Below are 16805 nucleotides of genomic sequence, written 5' to 3' on the forward strand. Positions count from 1 at the left end.
TGAGGGGCGACAGCTATTAGAAAACACTTTTGGTGTTTCATGCCCGGAGACTCGAACCTACGCACTATAGAATGGTAGTCACGCACCAATCCATTCGGCTACGGAAACCATATGTCTATATTTAAGTTTATTTGCATGCATGCATTTGTATCAGACCCGTATTTTTATTTATCACGAAATGAAGCTGAAATTGCTGGAAAGCCCTTCTAATGAACCACTGGGCATTATTGAACATTTCACTCAACTGCAACCTATTTTCGCCAGTCAACACCACATTCCAGTGCGAAAAAATACAGTACATGAATCCAGAAAAAGTGAGAACATCCAAATTTTACAAACAATGTAAGAAAAACAAAACATCGAAAATGAAATTGAAAAAGTAATTGCCATTGTGGGTGATGGATATGCAACCAAGAACAAAGGCCAACACCAAATGAAAGGACAAAAACTATGGAAAATGAATGGAACAAAATGAAATTACGAAGTAATGGATTACAAAGAGAGGAATCGTAGCGAAATCAGAAGTCTGACAAACGATGGGGAGTGTAAAATCAGTTCAAACCAAGACAACAGTTATAAAGGAGCAACTAAAGTAAGAGCAATGGCGACGCGAACTTCAATCGAGTGGGACAACCGTTGAACGGGCAAAACAACTCGCAATTGGAGCGCTGGCAGTGGAGTTTTCGGTAAAAACGTTAACGAAATGGAGACAGCAATGGAAAAGCAAAACTACATGCCAATAAGTGCATGCATACACATACCAATGCACATACCATATACATACATGCATAAACATACATATGGAAGGTAGCCATTGACATAGCACGGCGCACAGTTTCGTTGGGTAAAAGTTGATTGCTATGCTAGTTATGTACGTTATGTACAGCTTTTGCTTGAGTTTGATTGTGAGGCCGACTTCCGGTCGAAATGAATGAATGAAATGCAGCCAGTGAGGCAGTCAGCTGAAAGTACAGACTCTGGTGTGTAAATAACGACAACATAAACCAAAAAGTAGCAGCATGCAATGGAATCTCTGTCGAAATCAGAAGACTCCAATTTTTCGTTATCTTTTTTCGTTTTTCAATTTCCATTCGTTTTTCATAGCATTCAATAGCAATTGGCACGAATTTAATTTGACAGTAAAATGAATTTTGTTTCTTCAACAGTCTGCCCGGTTTTCTGTTTATTTTACTTCCATTTATTCCTTTATCTATGTTTTTTTGCATATTTTGGTTCAACCAGCAGCAGTAAATGTCAACAGGCGCATTTATTTTTAATTTTATTGAGTAGAGGCCAACAAAAGAACAAAAGAGTTCCATATATATTATAAAAAATTGTGCATAGCAATTAAAACGAATGCAAATACTGACAGGAGAATGCCAGATGACAGCTGGCAACAAAAATTGCCATTGTATGTGTTATAATTTTTATTGTTCGGCCGGCGTTATACTACAATCCATGCTTTTAAATCTGTTAATGGTGGTTTTCTCGTTTAATATTTCTGTTAAAATGCCGTTAAAATATCACATTAATTATGCATTCATATTTTAATATTCAAAATTAAAGATAGTTTTGTGTAGCGAAAGAATGTATAAAGTTAATATAAAGTTTTATTTAATTCTTTTGCTATACCTATAGCGAGATGAGCATTCAAAAGCTTTTGATTTTCATCGCTTGCGTATACAATTAATTATATGGCTACTTATGTATAATATGTGGCAACTCTTTCACACAATGAGGGCTGAATACTCAAGGATGATAGGTTTACAAGGTTTGCTCTTTAACTATGGTGAGAAAAAAAATTGTGAAGGGAACTTCGGCAGCCACGTCACTTCGGAGATTCGATAGCCGAATTCTGCACGATCATTTCAACAGAATGCACAAACTCGTCCAATTAGTCGTTGTTCAGATAACCATAGATGACTAGATGTGAAACTCTTTTTCTCGTGAGAGCGCTGAAAAATGTGCATTTTTTATAACATTTTCCAATATTGCCACACCGGTAGAAACATGAATTGGGTATTTTGTTAAATAAAAATTGGGAATTTTTAGTTTCCACACCACCATTGAAGTTAGTATTTAGTGTGCGGTTGCCCAATAGTATATTACTCGTAAACACCTATATATGTTAAAAATAAGCACAATCCGTATGAAATATGTACATGAATAAACAAAAAATTTAAAAATTTATATGTAAATGAAGTTATTTAAAACTGAAATACAAAAGTAATTTAATAATAATAAAGTAATGAACGCGAAAAACATAAGTTATAATTAAAAACATGACATATTGCAATTTTTTTATATAACACAGAAAGTGGGTAAGAAAAAAAAAATTCTCAAGCAACGAACAGAATAAGTAAAAGCAGATTACCTTTAATTTTTGTAAAATATCTCAAACACAAATTCAGTTCCCTTACCTACGCTTTTCAACCATAGAATATTTACGTATATACAAATTTACAGAAACCAACACACAGTTTTCAATAAAATTACATTATGTACATAAGACTAATTAAAAGTAGAAGTTGAAAAGGATATAACGAGCTTTGGATTCTACGAACTCACTTAAATTCAAATTATTACATTTCAATTGAATTAATTTTAAGACAAATAATTATAAACATTTCAACACGTCATTTCTCCATTAAGCAAAAACGAACTGTTTTCGTCTGTTATTTTTGGCGCGTTTCTTCTGGCAGTCTGCCATTTCGCCTATCAGCTGTGCAAAATCCCATAATGTGTGAGTGCTGCCAAGTTTTGAAACGTCCTCATGGGCGCGCTCTCTCTCAAAATGAATAAGTTTCACATCTAGTTATCTATGCAGATAACAACGAAGTAGCATGAGCGAAGACAATGTTGATTTTTTTTTCGTATACCACTAACACAATCTTATGGCCAGTCGAAATTTGCCCAATCATTTCGCACACTCGTCCAAACACATATTCACACCGCGGTATAAAAGCAGCAGGTACGCTCCACCTTCAAAACTGTGTCAGAAGAAGGCGCTCTAATTATCGCAGGATTGCGTCCAGGGGACATATTGGCAAACGAAGCTGCAATGTTAGCTGGATATGAAACGCAACGCTTCGAAGCACGGGAAACGAGAACCAAAACTTGACAGCATAGATGGAGCAACACAACGAAGGGCGCTGAACACATCGCTGCATTCCAGATTTGTGAAGATGTGTAGAAAGAAGAGACGTAGAAGTGGATTTTTACCTAACTGATTTCTTAACCGGTCATGCTTGTTTCAAAGCATACCTCCATCTTTTCTAACCCGAATCGGAAATACTTTGGGGAAAACGTTGTAGAAAATATCCACCACCTATTCTTCGAATGTGGGCGATTCAATGGCGCTATATTGAAGCTTCGCAGCATATTTAGTGGAAATTACGACCATGAATCATTTGTACAATCTATGCTACATTGCAGAAATGAAGGACCTCCGAAAGGCTACGATGTAGGAGGGCCGCCTAATTCGCCCTTTCCACCACGATGTAATGCTTGGCGTTATTCCCATGGGGCGAAGAGTTCGATGAAATAACAGGCTTGGCCTGGTTTCTAAGGACCACTTGAGAGTGGCGTGCTATCCCACGCCCAGAAAAAAAAGCATATTCACACCTTCGTCCACTCATTCGTTGCTCAGACGGCAACGAAGTTTCATTGTGGACACTTTTATTAGCAATCACAAACAATGATCTTTTTGCACCTTGTCAAGCATTTCGGTTTTTATAGCGTCGACTTTGGCGCGAATGTGTATCTTAAGCTGGTCAATAGTCTGCGGCTTAGTTTTCAGATAACCCCACAAAAAGAGGTCCGGGGGGTTAAGTCAGGTGATCTGAGGGGCCAGTCGATGTCGCCTCTTTTTGACACTAGACGTCCCGGGAATTTTCGTTGCAGAAATTCAATTGTTACATTCGCAGTCTTGTCGAAACGCACCGTCTCGTTGAAACCAGTAACCGTCTAACCCTTTCTCACGCATTTGCGGGCAGACATGTTGAGCCAACATCCATCGATATCGGTTTCCATCGACCGTTTCGTTTTCTCCGTAAAAATATGGCCCAATGATGGTTTTGGCGCAAGTGCCGACCGAAACAGTTACTTTCCGGTCACGCAATGACGTTTCATGGATCTCGTGTAAATTCTCATATCCCAAATGCGGCAATTTAGTTTATTCACGCTGCCAGAGAGGTTAAAATGTGTCTCGTCAGTCATTCAAATTTGCTCCCACAAATTGGGTTCAGTGTCCACCATTCGAGCGACGGTTTGGCTTTATATGGAAACAAATTTAAATCATCTTTTAAAATGCGCCGCATTGTGATTTCACTGACGCCATAATGCTGAGCGTGACGACGATACGACACTGTTGGCTTCTGGGCAACGCTCTCTCTCACTGCTCAACAAGTTCATTGGTACGTCTTGGTTGTTGATGAACGGCATGTTGACTATCTCCTACTGTCCCGTGCTCAAAAAAATTCGACACCAAACGACGAATAGTATTGTCAGACGGTGCCTGTTTGCCGCGATAGTTTTTGCGATATGCGCGTTGAGTTAGAACAATAGAATGACTATTTTCGATGTATAGCAACACTATTTCAGTGCGTTATTTCGGTGTAAAGCGTGGTTGAAATCGTACTGAATTGACGTATCGAAAACATGTATGTTGAAGTCGATCTGTTAGTAAATGACAAAGTTATTCAGCGTTTACATATCGACATAAAAGATGGCGCACCCTGTAGTTAAGTTCACAATTTCGGGAAAGTTCTAATCTTACTTAATTAGGACTTTCTAAATTCCAAGGCGTTTACGTTTTGTTAGATTGGCTTCGGCTTCCCAACTATTTTATTTATTTTGTAAATTTCGTTTTGGAGAGCTTATTTAGAACAGCATTTTTTTTTTCTATTTTAATCTTTTTGTAAATAACTCTCTAAGTCTTAAAGCTATTCTGCCATAATATTTACAGGACTATTTTATAATATAACCATAGATATTTCCGAAAATCATCTAGATCGGATAACTTTAACATATGATGTAAGGTATTTCTTTATGTGACCTCAGAAGCCCAAAGGAAATTTTCAAATGCCGTTGTCTCGTAAACTGGAACCAAAAAAAAAACCGAGGGAACCATTGAATGAAGAAATGAAGTGAAAATTGTAGTGAAATCAACTATTAAAACCTTTGGCCAAAAAAGCAGTTTAAAATCCGAGCACAGAGTCATACAAACATAATTGAAGAAAATAGTACGAATTCCTAAAGCAGTTAGTTAAATTTCATGAACTGTTACTTAATATAGGGAATATGTTTTGTTATCGTAATTATATTTTTGTGTTTGCATATTCTTTATTTGCGTTTTTGTTAGGTAATCTAATTCGCGCAAAGTTTGACTGGATTTTAAAATAGTTTAATTTAATTTGAAAAAAGTTTTGTTTATTTTAGAAATGGTTTCGTTAAATTTTAAAAATGTTTCGCTTTATTTGAAAAAAAAAAAATGTATTTCATATAAAAAGGGTTTAATTTAAATTGAAAAATCTGCATTTAGTTGTGAACTTTAAAGAACGTATGCGTTTGAGATCAGTATTTTTTTCTATTACACAATTTTTTTTTTAATTCATTGAAAAATTTATCATTTTAATGCAACAAATAAGAATGTCTTGGAATAAAAGCTTTCGAAAGCAAAAAGATGTAAGCTTTTATTTCTTCTGGCTATGTAATAAACTCAAGCATCGGAATATGGGATCTACAACCCAAGTCAAAAACTGCGTAGCCTCTACTTAGGCATTTGGCAGTACTTCTTTGCAGCTGCTCTAAAAGTTTCATTGAATGGTGTGGCATGTGGTAAGTGCAAACTTTTTAGTTAAGTCTATATTTATTTATCGATGCTGTTGGGATGCAGTCTGCTAATGTTTGGGATACTTATTAAAGTCAGTGTTAGATGAGCCCTCAGCTAACTCCACCGCTTGCCACACGGAATTTATCGATCAAACAAGGTCGAATAAGTTCTTTGAACATTTCATTGGAAGCGTTTTACCAAACACCACTGTTTTTTTATTTTTATTTTTGCTCTGTATATTTGCACTAAAGTGCCCAAATCAATACCAGTTGACCAATTCTACAGCCAATTTGCTAAGTACACAGCACAAACTAATCACACATACATATTCATGGAAACTCTAAAAAAAAAGTTACACAATTTACCCCTTTTAGAGTATCCTTAAAAAGAGTAAAACGCTGCCAATTGAGCTGTCATTTGCAATCAGTAAAAAGCAAAACGCACACACTTAAGTACACTTTTACATACACATACATACGTGTAGAGTGAAAGCGCTTCGAAATTGCATACAGCAAACAGATGCATACATACAACTGTAGACTTGCTATTGTGGCTGTTTCGAACGGATTGTGCAAATATGCAAATAAGACGAAGAGAGCTCAACTGAAATGACAATTCAAGTAGAAAAGTGGCAGAAATCCGACAGACAGAAAAGGGATAAGAAAATGGAAAAATTGTCATATCTTTAAGCCAATTTGGTAGCTGTGATTTTTGCGCTTTTATACGCTCGATTTTTTCTTTTGAACAACATACTTAACAAGGCAACAACAAGAACAATTGACGCACTGACAGCCGCAGCTATACGGGGATATGTGCAAAATGAAAATCGGAGCCGTCGATAATGTATGCAAATGTTGTAAAATGAAATTGTTGCTGGCAATGATTTTCAGTCAACAAACACTTTGATGTCGATGCCAGCGGCAGCGACAAAAGCAAAAGTATTAATGGTAATAGGAGTGGTGATGCATTATTATCACATGTACAGTATTGTGATAAACAACGGTGAGTTGAGTTAAAAATGATTCTCAGATAGCTATAAAAATACACAGATCAACTTTAGCCACAACATCGACATTCATTGCCTTGACAAAAGCGATTGGGAATCTTATATCGTTCTAGGCGAGGACGAGAGAATTTTACAGACAGTTTAGAAAACTGTTTTTTAAACCAAGATCTAAGGAATAGACATTTGGAATAGACTCTGTAGACATGCATGCAGGACTCTTAAATTACGACGTAACGGCTAACTCCATATTCGTTCAAGAAAGTCGAAGATCTTTGTAATCTCGCGCGCCAGTAGCGTCACTCTGAGCACAATAACTTACCAACTAATCAATAAAATATCGTGATATTTTGCCAGCTGCCTTTTTAAGGATAATACTAACTGAAAAAGAGGTGAATGCAATAAAACTTGTGCGATCTAAGTTTTAGGTCTGGGACTTTTCAGCTCATGTGTTATTTACTCCCAGCACAAAGTCAAGTCTAACCTATCGCGTGCACGTGAACCTTGAAACTTGCAGAGAAACTGTCTATAAACCGAAAACCTATCATCGAAATACTAACGGATCATTGAACCATATCCCTATGACCGTCAAGTTCAAAGTCTCGCATTGAGATCTCTATAGGAGCTGTAGAATTGAGATAGAAGAACTTCCTATACGAATACCTGAATTACAGCAAACTCCGAATACAAATATTAAAGACCTAAAAATAAACCCAGTTCTTCAATTAGGCGAAAAAATAGAAAAATATTTCTTATTTTATGTGCAATACTGTATGGATATATTCACTTTTGTGTGTTTAGTATTTATATACAATACAATAATAAATGAAGAAATTGAGTGAGACACTAATGCATCTGCACGCACAAACACACAAACACAAAGACAGATATGCCAAGAAGTGTGCAATTTTTGTGCCATTCAACACTCAATTTAACTTTGATGTTTACTAAGAAATTCAACCCATCTCCATATGATGCCCTAAAGTATGCTTTGATTTTTTCTCCATCCTTTTCATGTGTGCGAAATTAACCATTCAAGCAAACACTTGTCATTTACTTTGTGTCTGTTGTACCAAATTACGTGTGTGCATATGTGTATGTGCTAGTCATCTGTGACGTAGGAGTGTTTGTCATTAACACTAGCTTAAGCTACACAAACAACACAAAAAGCTAATCATCAGCTTCATCAACTTCAGCAACTCACATCCTTTCAAGAGTAGGAGGTACATCATCCTAGGCGACAAAGTGTCTGGTCGTTGCCTTAATGCCTCATTTGTGTTGTTTATTCATGTGTTAATGTGTGACATTAACCCTAAAGTGGGGCGGACCCTTTGATAGCCTGGGGTAGAAATCGATGTGCTTGCTAGCGTACGGTGTATTATTTGTCCTTTTGGTGTTGTTTGGCTGTTGGGCACTCGAACCTGTCACTAAATAGCTTACTTTAATCCTTTCTTATACTACTGTTTATTTACCAATCAATCTTGCTTTTGGGGTGTTGTACAATTTATCTGATTGCTTAGTTTTATTCTTTTATTTTTTGGAACAGATTTACGGTAACTTACGCTAATATTCCTGCTTTATTTCGCTTATGCTTTGTTTAATTTACAGCTGTTGGGAAATGTGTTAGAGAATATTTACAGTATTCTTGATGTGGTATCAATTTTCATGTGAGCAAACTGTTTGTTAAAAAAAACAGGCACAAAATTCTTTTGATTTAAAGGAAGTTATAAACTTGATTTTCTTCTTGTTTTTTTTTTTTTTTTTGAATATTGTAATCAACCGAATTGTTAAAGCAGAACGATTCTAACAAATTACCTGATACTGCTTTAGTGTGTAAGTATTATATTAGGTTGGGGAATAAGTCCATAGCGTTTTCGTATTTTCTTCTATTTTACAACGATTTGTTTGTAGTTTGGCAAAGGCTAAGTATTCATTCGATACAACTCTTTTTCTCTACAAAACAATGTTAATTGTATTTTCGAGTTGTTTAATTTTTTATTAGTTTTCAAGCCTAATAATGGAATATCCAATAGGTAAAAATCCACATTTTCGACACCTGCTCTTCTTTGCTTTTCAATGACGTCAAAAAGTTGCCGAAGCAGCGTGGGACATTTGCGACGTGCATGGAGAAGGTGTCATAGGCGAGACTACAGCACGGAAATGATTTTCAAAACTCAAAAATGGCGACTTTGAGGTAGATGACACCTACCGCAACAGAATACCTTGTGAATTGGATGAAAAACGTCTCAAATCACAAAACGTTCGCCCAACCAGTCGTGAATTGGCGGACAAAATGAACTGCGATCATAAAACGATTCTCAATCACCTTCATTCAATGGGACTTACCGGAAAATTAGGAGCCTGAGTGCCTCATGAACCAAAGAAAGTCGCCTTCACATTGCCTCTCTGCATCTCGCCTGCCATCGAGCGGCTCGCGGTCATAAATAACGTTTTTTGTGCCGAATCGTAAAGGGAGATGAGAAATGGTGCCTATACATCAATACGAAGCAAAGAAACGAGTGGGTGGCTCCACGAGATACACCAAAGCCGAGAGTGAATCCAGATATTCATCCAAAAAAGATCATGATTTGTATTTGGTGGGTCTGGGAGGACATGGGGCGCTGGAAAATGCTCGTAAAGAATGCCCCGGTCAACAAGGAGCTCACACTGCCCAGTTACACCGCGTGAATGAGGATATTCGACTGGAAATACCTGATTGACATGGTCAAACCATACTCCTTCACGATAGCGCCAAGCCTCATGTTACACAAGACATCAAAGCCGCCCTCCAGGAGCTCGAATGTAAACTCCTTCAGCATTCGCCGTATTTCCGCACATTATACCGACCGATTACCAGCTTTTTTGCACCCTCTCAAACCATATGAAGGGCGTTACCTTCGATAACAAAGAGGTCTTTAAAAATTGGCTCAATAACTTCCTTGGCACCAGACCAGGTGATTTTTGGCGAAACGGCATCAACAAATTGGTCGAGAGGTGGGAAGAGGTTATAAGCAGCAACGGCGAATATATAATTGTTTAATTTCGTGATATAATTATTGTTTTTTGTTTAAATAAAACTCTTCGGTAAAAACGCTTTGAACTTATTCTTCAATCCAATATATGTTTTGTATTTGAAGTCATTATTTCATTAATAAATATAACTAAAAGTATCATATTAATATTTACGCACTAGCTACCAGGGCTACCTGCTGCTAAAACAATTACGGCATAAATGTTCCTTTATGGGGGTGCTATTTGAATTTAATGTTTATTATTCCTTCTTAGAATTTGATTTCTCCTCCCCTAAACTAATATTTAATTGATTTTTCAAGTCATGTTCATTTATTTTTGTAAAGTAAACTTACCTGAAATTTATCAAAAACAAATTGTATATCTACGCCCTTTACCCTTGCAAAATTACATTATAAATGCAATTACATTGCACAGTGGGCATTTATTGTGCAATAAAATTTTCAAATTACATTGTTGATTTTGTTACTCTTGCTTCTATTTGGTTCTTCACCAATGCAGGGGCACAAAGCAAACATACCACAATTTTGATTTAGTTTACCATTTCAATCGGGCAAGAAAGCTGTGTTGCCTGATTCGATTTGATACAAGCAACAACAATTTAAGGCCGTACATGCGCATGTACAATATATATATGTATATTCTTATCATATTTCTGTAAACAAATGAATATATGTCTGTGCATACATACCGTACATTTGTATGTTTATTAGGGTGAGCCATTTTAAAGGGTTATATACAGTTAGAATTTTCAAAATATCGATTTTTTTCTTAATGTACATATATTTAAGAATGCACACAGAAAATTTAATATCATTCCGGTAAATATTTTCGAAGTTACACGCAAGTTTGATAAGGCGTTTCCGAGTGTTTGAAAGTACAAGGCGTAACTTCAAACGCGTTTTTCTCAAAATGGTGTTTTCAAAGTCGGTGACCAACATTACTCGAAAACGGCTAAACCGATTAGTCATAAATTTTAACAGGAGCTTCTTAAATATATTTTTCAGTAATTAATCGAAGATTTTTTTGACTGATAAATATTTTTTTATAAACAATTTAAGGCAGAAATTTTGGTCAAAAATCGATTTTTACCGCCATACCGCCATTTTGTCAAACAAAATGTATTTTGCTTATTCCTTCGATTAGATTTTAGATTTAACATTACTTTAACGAAATCTGTTTGGCTTTTTAATTTCAGAGGAGAGTTCAGACATATAGTGGTCACCGCAAAACGTCTTTTTTGAGAGGAGCCCCCAGAGATCAGCTGTAACTATTTGTGCAAAAAGTTATGTGAAAACTTTAATTGTGACAAAAAAATGGAAGTAAGCCAGTGAATTCTATTATTTTAAATATTATATATGTAATACTTCGGGGAAAACGAAATACATTAGCTGGGTAGCTGGCTGTAGTGATCAATATCTCGTAAAATATCGATCAAGCAAATTACAGTTTATGCTCCTTGTCAAGGCGACATTTCACAGCAAAAACATTCTTTTGCTGTTTTGTTTTTTTTTTTTTGCTTGTTTTTGAGGTGCATGGTGATAACAACAGGAGTCAACAAAGAGAAAATTCAGTACATTTTACAGTTTTTCCTTGATAAAGGCAAAAATGCAAGCCAGACCGCTGAAATTGTGAATGGTGTTTATGGTGCCGATACTATAACATCTAATTGTGTGCAATTTCGGTTTCGTTGATTCAGGCAATTCAGGCATGTTCGTTTAGGCAATTTTGATGTTGAAGAAAATGTCGAAAAAGTCACAGAAATAATCCAAGTTGACCGGCACGTTAGTAGTCGTAGCATCGCCCAGGAGCTAAAGATCGACAGATCGAAGAACAGTTTTAAACTATTTCCGCAAAAATAATGAATTTATTTTTTCCCAACCTAATATATACACATTATATATATATAAAATTTGCTTTTTGAATCGGCTATAAAAAAAACTAATCAATATTTTTTCAAACTTTTTTTTTGAAGATTGAACATTGTCATTTATGAATAAAAAATAATATCGTTCAAATGACTACCACGACTGGCTTTACAGTAGGCCGATCAACCCAATTTTTAAGCACATTTTCGATTGTTTGGGCTCCAATTTAATGAATGGCAACTTCGATTTCGTATTTTAAAGCATTAATCGTCTCTGGATGGTTCGCATAGCATTTGTCCTTAACGGCTCCCCACAAAAAATAGTCCAACGGGCTTAAGTCACAGCTCCGCGGCGGCCAATTGATATCGGAACTCAAAAACGGTAGTTGCACCGACCTGCTGAAGCCAAATGTCGTCCATGTCATCCTCTTCAATTTTTGGAAACAAAAACTCGTTGAGCATGTCACGGTAACGCTCGCCATTTACTGTAACCGTGGAAGAAGAAAACTCACCACTTTGGAAATAGGTTTTCAATATTTTCCAATTTTGTTCAAGCGTATATCGTCCCATTTCGTAAATGTCAAACCTTTAAGTAAATTATGAACACATTTGACATGTCATTTGTGTTACAGTTCTCCAAAAAATTGGTGGTTCAAAAAGCAAACGCTATATGGCCCACCCTGTATATATAATTGGCGCGTACTCCCTTTTTGGGTGTTTGGCCGAGCTCCTCCTCCTATTTGTGGTGTGCGTCTTGATTTTGTTCCACAAATGGAGAGACCTACAGTTTTAAGCCCACTCCGAACGGTACATATTTTTATGAGCAGCTTTTTCATGGCAGAAATGCACTCGGAGGTTTGCCATTGCCTGCCGAGGGGCGATCGCTATTAGAAAAAGTTTTTATTAATTTTGCTTTCACCGAGATTCGAACCAACGTTCTCTCTGTGAATTCCGAATGGTTACACGCACCAACCCATTTGGCAACGACGGCCGCCAGTTACTTATATAATATTAACATATACATGTATATCATTAACTTTGTAGTACCATCGTAAAAACAATAGATATCAAAAATAAATTATTCTTTGTATTAAAAGAAATATCGCATTCATAATTCTCTTATCAACTTCGTAATAATTAAAGACGGCTTCTTTTAAAATATGGAGAATTCGTAGAATCCAAATCCGCTAACAACTTGTCGAAAAAAATTTGTTCCACCCTAATATATGCCATATACATGTATGTATGTGTATGAAAAAATCAGAAAATAACTACTCACTTTGCAGTAAAACTATGACATATGGCATATGCGAACCTACCCACCGAGGAAGCTACTAAATAAATATTTATTAAGTTTGAACAAAAAAGCGGCGCAACGCTTTAATGTACCACTGATGTACTCGTAGAAATCATAGAAAAGGAATATCGCAATCTTTTTTGTAAGAAAACATACATTTTCGTAGTAATTTTTTCTCTGATAGCTAAATTACGCTGCATTCGACTTATCCAAAATCAATCGGTACTAATCAATGCCCAATTACCCTGATAAATGCCAGCAAATTGGGCACATGCTCGCATTTTGAGAAACCGAATAACACACATACATTTATAAATGGAATGCAGTACAATACAACACAATATTGTCACGCGTATGTGCATGTGTGTGACCCAGCACGTAAGCGGCCGCAAGGTGACTTAAGAGCGAGATAGGTGATTGCTTGCATTTTGCGATTCAAGGCGACATAATCTGGTTAAATATTCCAATCACAAACATCAAGCATAATAATATTGCTCATCCTGTGTCTTAATGACCGACCTTAATAAAGTGGTTGAAGCTGAGCAATCGTCGCACTGCATCGCTTGGCCTGCACTCTATGTGGCCACTTGCGCGCCGCAGTGATTGCTAATTAAGCACTAAGCACCAAGGAGGCATACGAACAGAGAGGGGTGAGTATAAAAACTACCCTTCCGTTAGAATGCAGACAATCACAAGAGCATTAGCATTTAATTCGGCGTACTTAAACCACAATAACAACTGTCTTTTTAATGTGCACATCCTTTATTATGGTCTGTTACAAATAGGATTTGACACAATCGATTGTCAGGGCTTTGTGTAGTCAAAATATGAAGTCTTAGCAATTGTTTTGGAAACAAATATATATTTGGCGATCTATTCAATTCCTTTTGCATAGAAAATGCCATTCATCATACGTAGAAATATGCTTGTCATAATAAGCGTAATAAAAGCTTATTGTTGTTGTGCATTCGACTTACCTTAACGCACGACTCAGCTTATCATAATTCATATTCGGCTTTGATTTGCGTTCACCCCAACGTCTGGCCACCTCATCAGGATCGCTTAGTTTGAATTCGCCATTAGTGCCTTCCCAGGTGATGCAGGCGGCATTGCTAGAGTCGGAGAGTAGTTCGAGCAGAAATTGCCATAACTGTATTTGTCCTGAACCTGTTTGTTGAAAAGAAATAAAAGTAAAGAAAGTAAACTGCTTAGTATTTGAGTTATGGAAGTACATATTGGCTTACAAGTAAGTATATATAAATTTATATCAAGTTCTTGATAAAATCTTCAATAGAATTATTGTATTATTGGTGAAAAGAGTTCAGAAGGTGTGGGCAACATCAGACTATTAACCGGCTTTTAGCCATTATGAAGGATTCAGCTAATTTTCTGATGTAGCCGGAGTTATGCGACTATATGGTTTGTTTACGACAGAGTTCGTTGCCGTCTAAACAACGACTGATTGGGCGAGTGCACGGTGTACAGAATACAGAAGGTGTGGCCTTCCGAAAAGCTGTAATTTATTTTTTGCGATTTTGATAACCGATGACGTAATCTCCGTAGATAAGCAAACGAAAAGAAGAGAAATTATTTGTTTGTAAAAACTCAGTGAATGCCTTGTGATTTTAATATGTGCGATTTTTAAATTAAACAAACTACAATTGTGAAATCACGAATTATAAAAATATTTGGAGGTGTTTATGTGTGTGTGCGTATTTGCTTTTTTTAGGATGGCGTCATAGAAGAAAATGTGCGTGTGTGAATAGTCTCTTGTGTTTGGAACTTTCTATTATTTTCGCTTACTTTTTCTCTTCAGAAACAACTAATTTCTCTTCCTTTTCTTTGTTTATCTGCAGAAATGACATCACGGCGGATTCGGAATGCTTAATCTTCTGTTCTATCATTATTGGGTCAGGCGTAAGAATGCGTACAAAATGAGCGAGCAGAATTCTGCTTCCGAGTCCCCAATAACGTGGAAGCCGACTACTCTCAAAGTTTTTCTTCTTATGGTCAAAGCCATGGTGAAAAGATGTTTAGAGCCTCTGAGCGCATTCGGCAGAATCAGCTGAATATCTGACGTCACTTTGGTCACGAAGCGGTTTGTTTACGAAAAAACTGAGATTGTGCTATTTCAAAAAGAGCTGATTGGACAATTGTGTAAATATATGTGAAATAATCGTGTAGAAATCGTCTGCAGAATCTCCCAAGTGACGTGGCTGCCCCTTACAATTTTTGTTTTCACCATAGCTAAATAGCAACCCAATCTACCATCCTTGGGCCAAACCTTGTAATGAAAATATTCAACACAGTCCTCACTCATATTACTTCGTTGCCGTCTGATAAACGACTGAATTTTGAATACGTATGAAATAGGCGGGCAGAATTCCGCTGCCGAGTACTCGGTGGCAGCCGCAATTACTCGGTCAATTTCGTTTTTTACTATAGCTGAAGGCCAAATCTGGTAATTTAATTTGATTTTGTATAATTTCTAGACGATATTTTTCTTATGCCATCTTTGGCATTTGTAAAATAAGCAGATGAAAAATTTTACACTGTAGAGTAACGCTTTAAAATTTTTAAAACTTATCATCAAAATGGTCGATCGTTAAGAACAACATGTCGCAAAATTCGCGATTTGGTTTATGGAAATAATTGTCCGAATGAGCCGACAATTCAAAGTTTGGTGACAATTTTCATGAAACTGGTTCTGCCGAGGATAGAAAAAGGACTGGCAGACCGAAAACTATACATTCTGTTCAGAATATTGCTGCTGTAGAGCAAAGTTGACGTTCTCAGCAACTAAGCATTCATGGTTCGGCTGTTTGGCGTATTTTACATTTACATTTGAATGATGCCATTTTTCACATATACCTTAGGAGCCGTATTTTAAATAAAAATAGTGAAACTTGTGAAACAGTGAAACCGAATTTTTACCTTTTATTTTAAAACCAAGTCTAATCGTGTTTTTTGGAGCCCCCTTTATATATTGTTCGAATGGAATGGAATCGTGGATGGTAGCAAATTTAGGATTTTAAGTCAGAATGAAATCAACAAAAAGTTGATCCTCATTTAACATGCATTTTTAATAATTTTACTTGATTTAAAAAACGTTGCAGAAAAGAAAAATTCTCAAACTTTTGCCTATTTTTACATGTACCCTGAAATCACTTCCGTGTATCACTGATTGTCCCAACTCCGCGATTTTAAGTACATCTAATTTTTTTTTTCAACCAAATTACTCTACTCTATGAATGCTACACAACGGCATACGTTTTTATAAGCCACTTATGTTTCCAAACGATTTATTTGGTCGTCAAGTGATACGAATAAGTCGTCCGACATCAAGGAAATACCCAAATGCCAAGCAAAATAAAAATATGTTTATTAAAATATATATTTCTTACTTCAACTCGACCATAACCGAAATACTCCTGCTTAATAGCAGCACTGAGCATTGTTATTAGCCTGTTCCAAGCATATCCTTTATCTTATGTCAACTCAACATTACCGCACTTCAGAAGTGTGGTATTGTTAGTTGGCTCGCAGTCGACAACCGTAACCGTAGAATTAGCATTTTTCGCCTACTTTTTTCAGAATTTGCTTTTGACATGCTAACTCACCATAAACCGCTTCCGTTTCCACCAGCAAATGTGTTTGGTGTAATTTACTTTTTTGTTTTTATGTTTACAAAAACTTCGGATGTCCGTTAATAATTTTATATATTATATTTATTCCGAGTTTTGATTTTAAAATGTAGATGATTAAAATAAAAAAA

At 36.3% G+C, this 16805-nt stretch overlaps 1 protein-coding gene across 1 annotated transcript in view; it reads right to left on the reverse strand.

The window, feature by feature from the left end:
• LOC128862284 (DNA-binding protein D-ETS-3) overlaps window positions 1-16805 on the reverse strand; it is a 79921-nt gene that overhangs the window by 11183 nt on the left and 51933 nt on the right. Inside the window, exon 5 of the mRNA XM_054100828.1 lies at window positions 14008-14197. Within this exon, the coding sequence (XP_053956803.1) occupies window positions 14008-14197 (190 nt within the window). The remainder of the gene's footprint in view (window positions 1-14007; window positions 14198-16805) is intronic.

The sequence above is a fragment of the Anastrepha ludens genome, chromosome 4 (genome assembly GCF_028408465.1).
Source record: "Anastrepha ludens isolate Willacy chromosome 4, idAnaLude1.1, whole genome shotgun sequence".
Classification (NCBI taxonomy): Eukaryota; Metazoa; Arthropoda; class Insecta; order Diptera; family Tephritidae; genus Anastrepha; species Anastrepha ludens.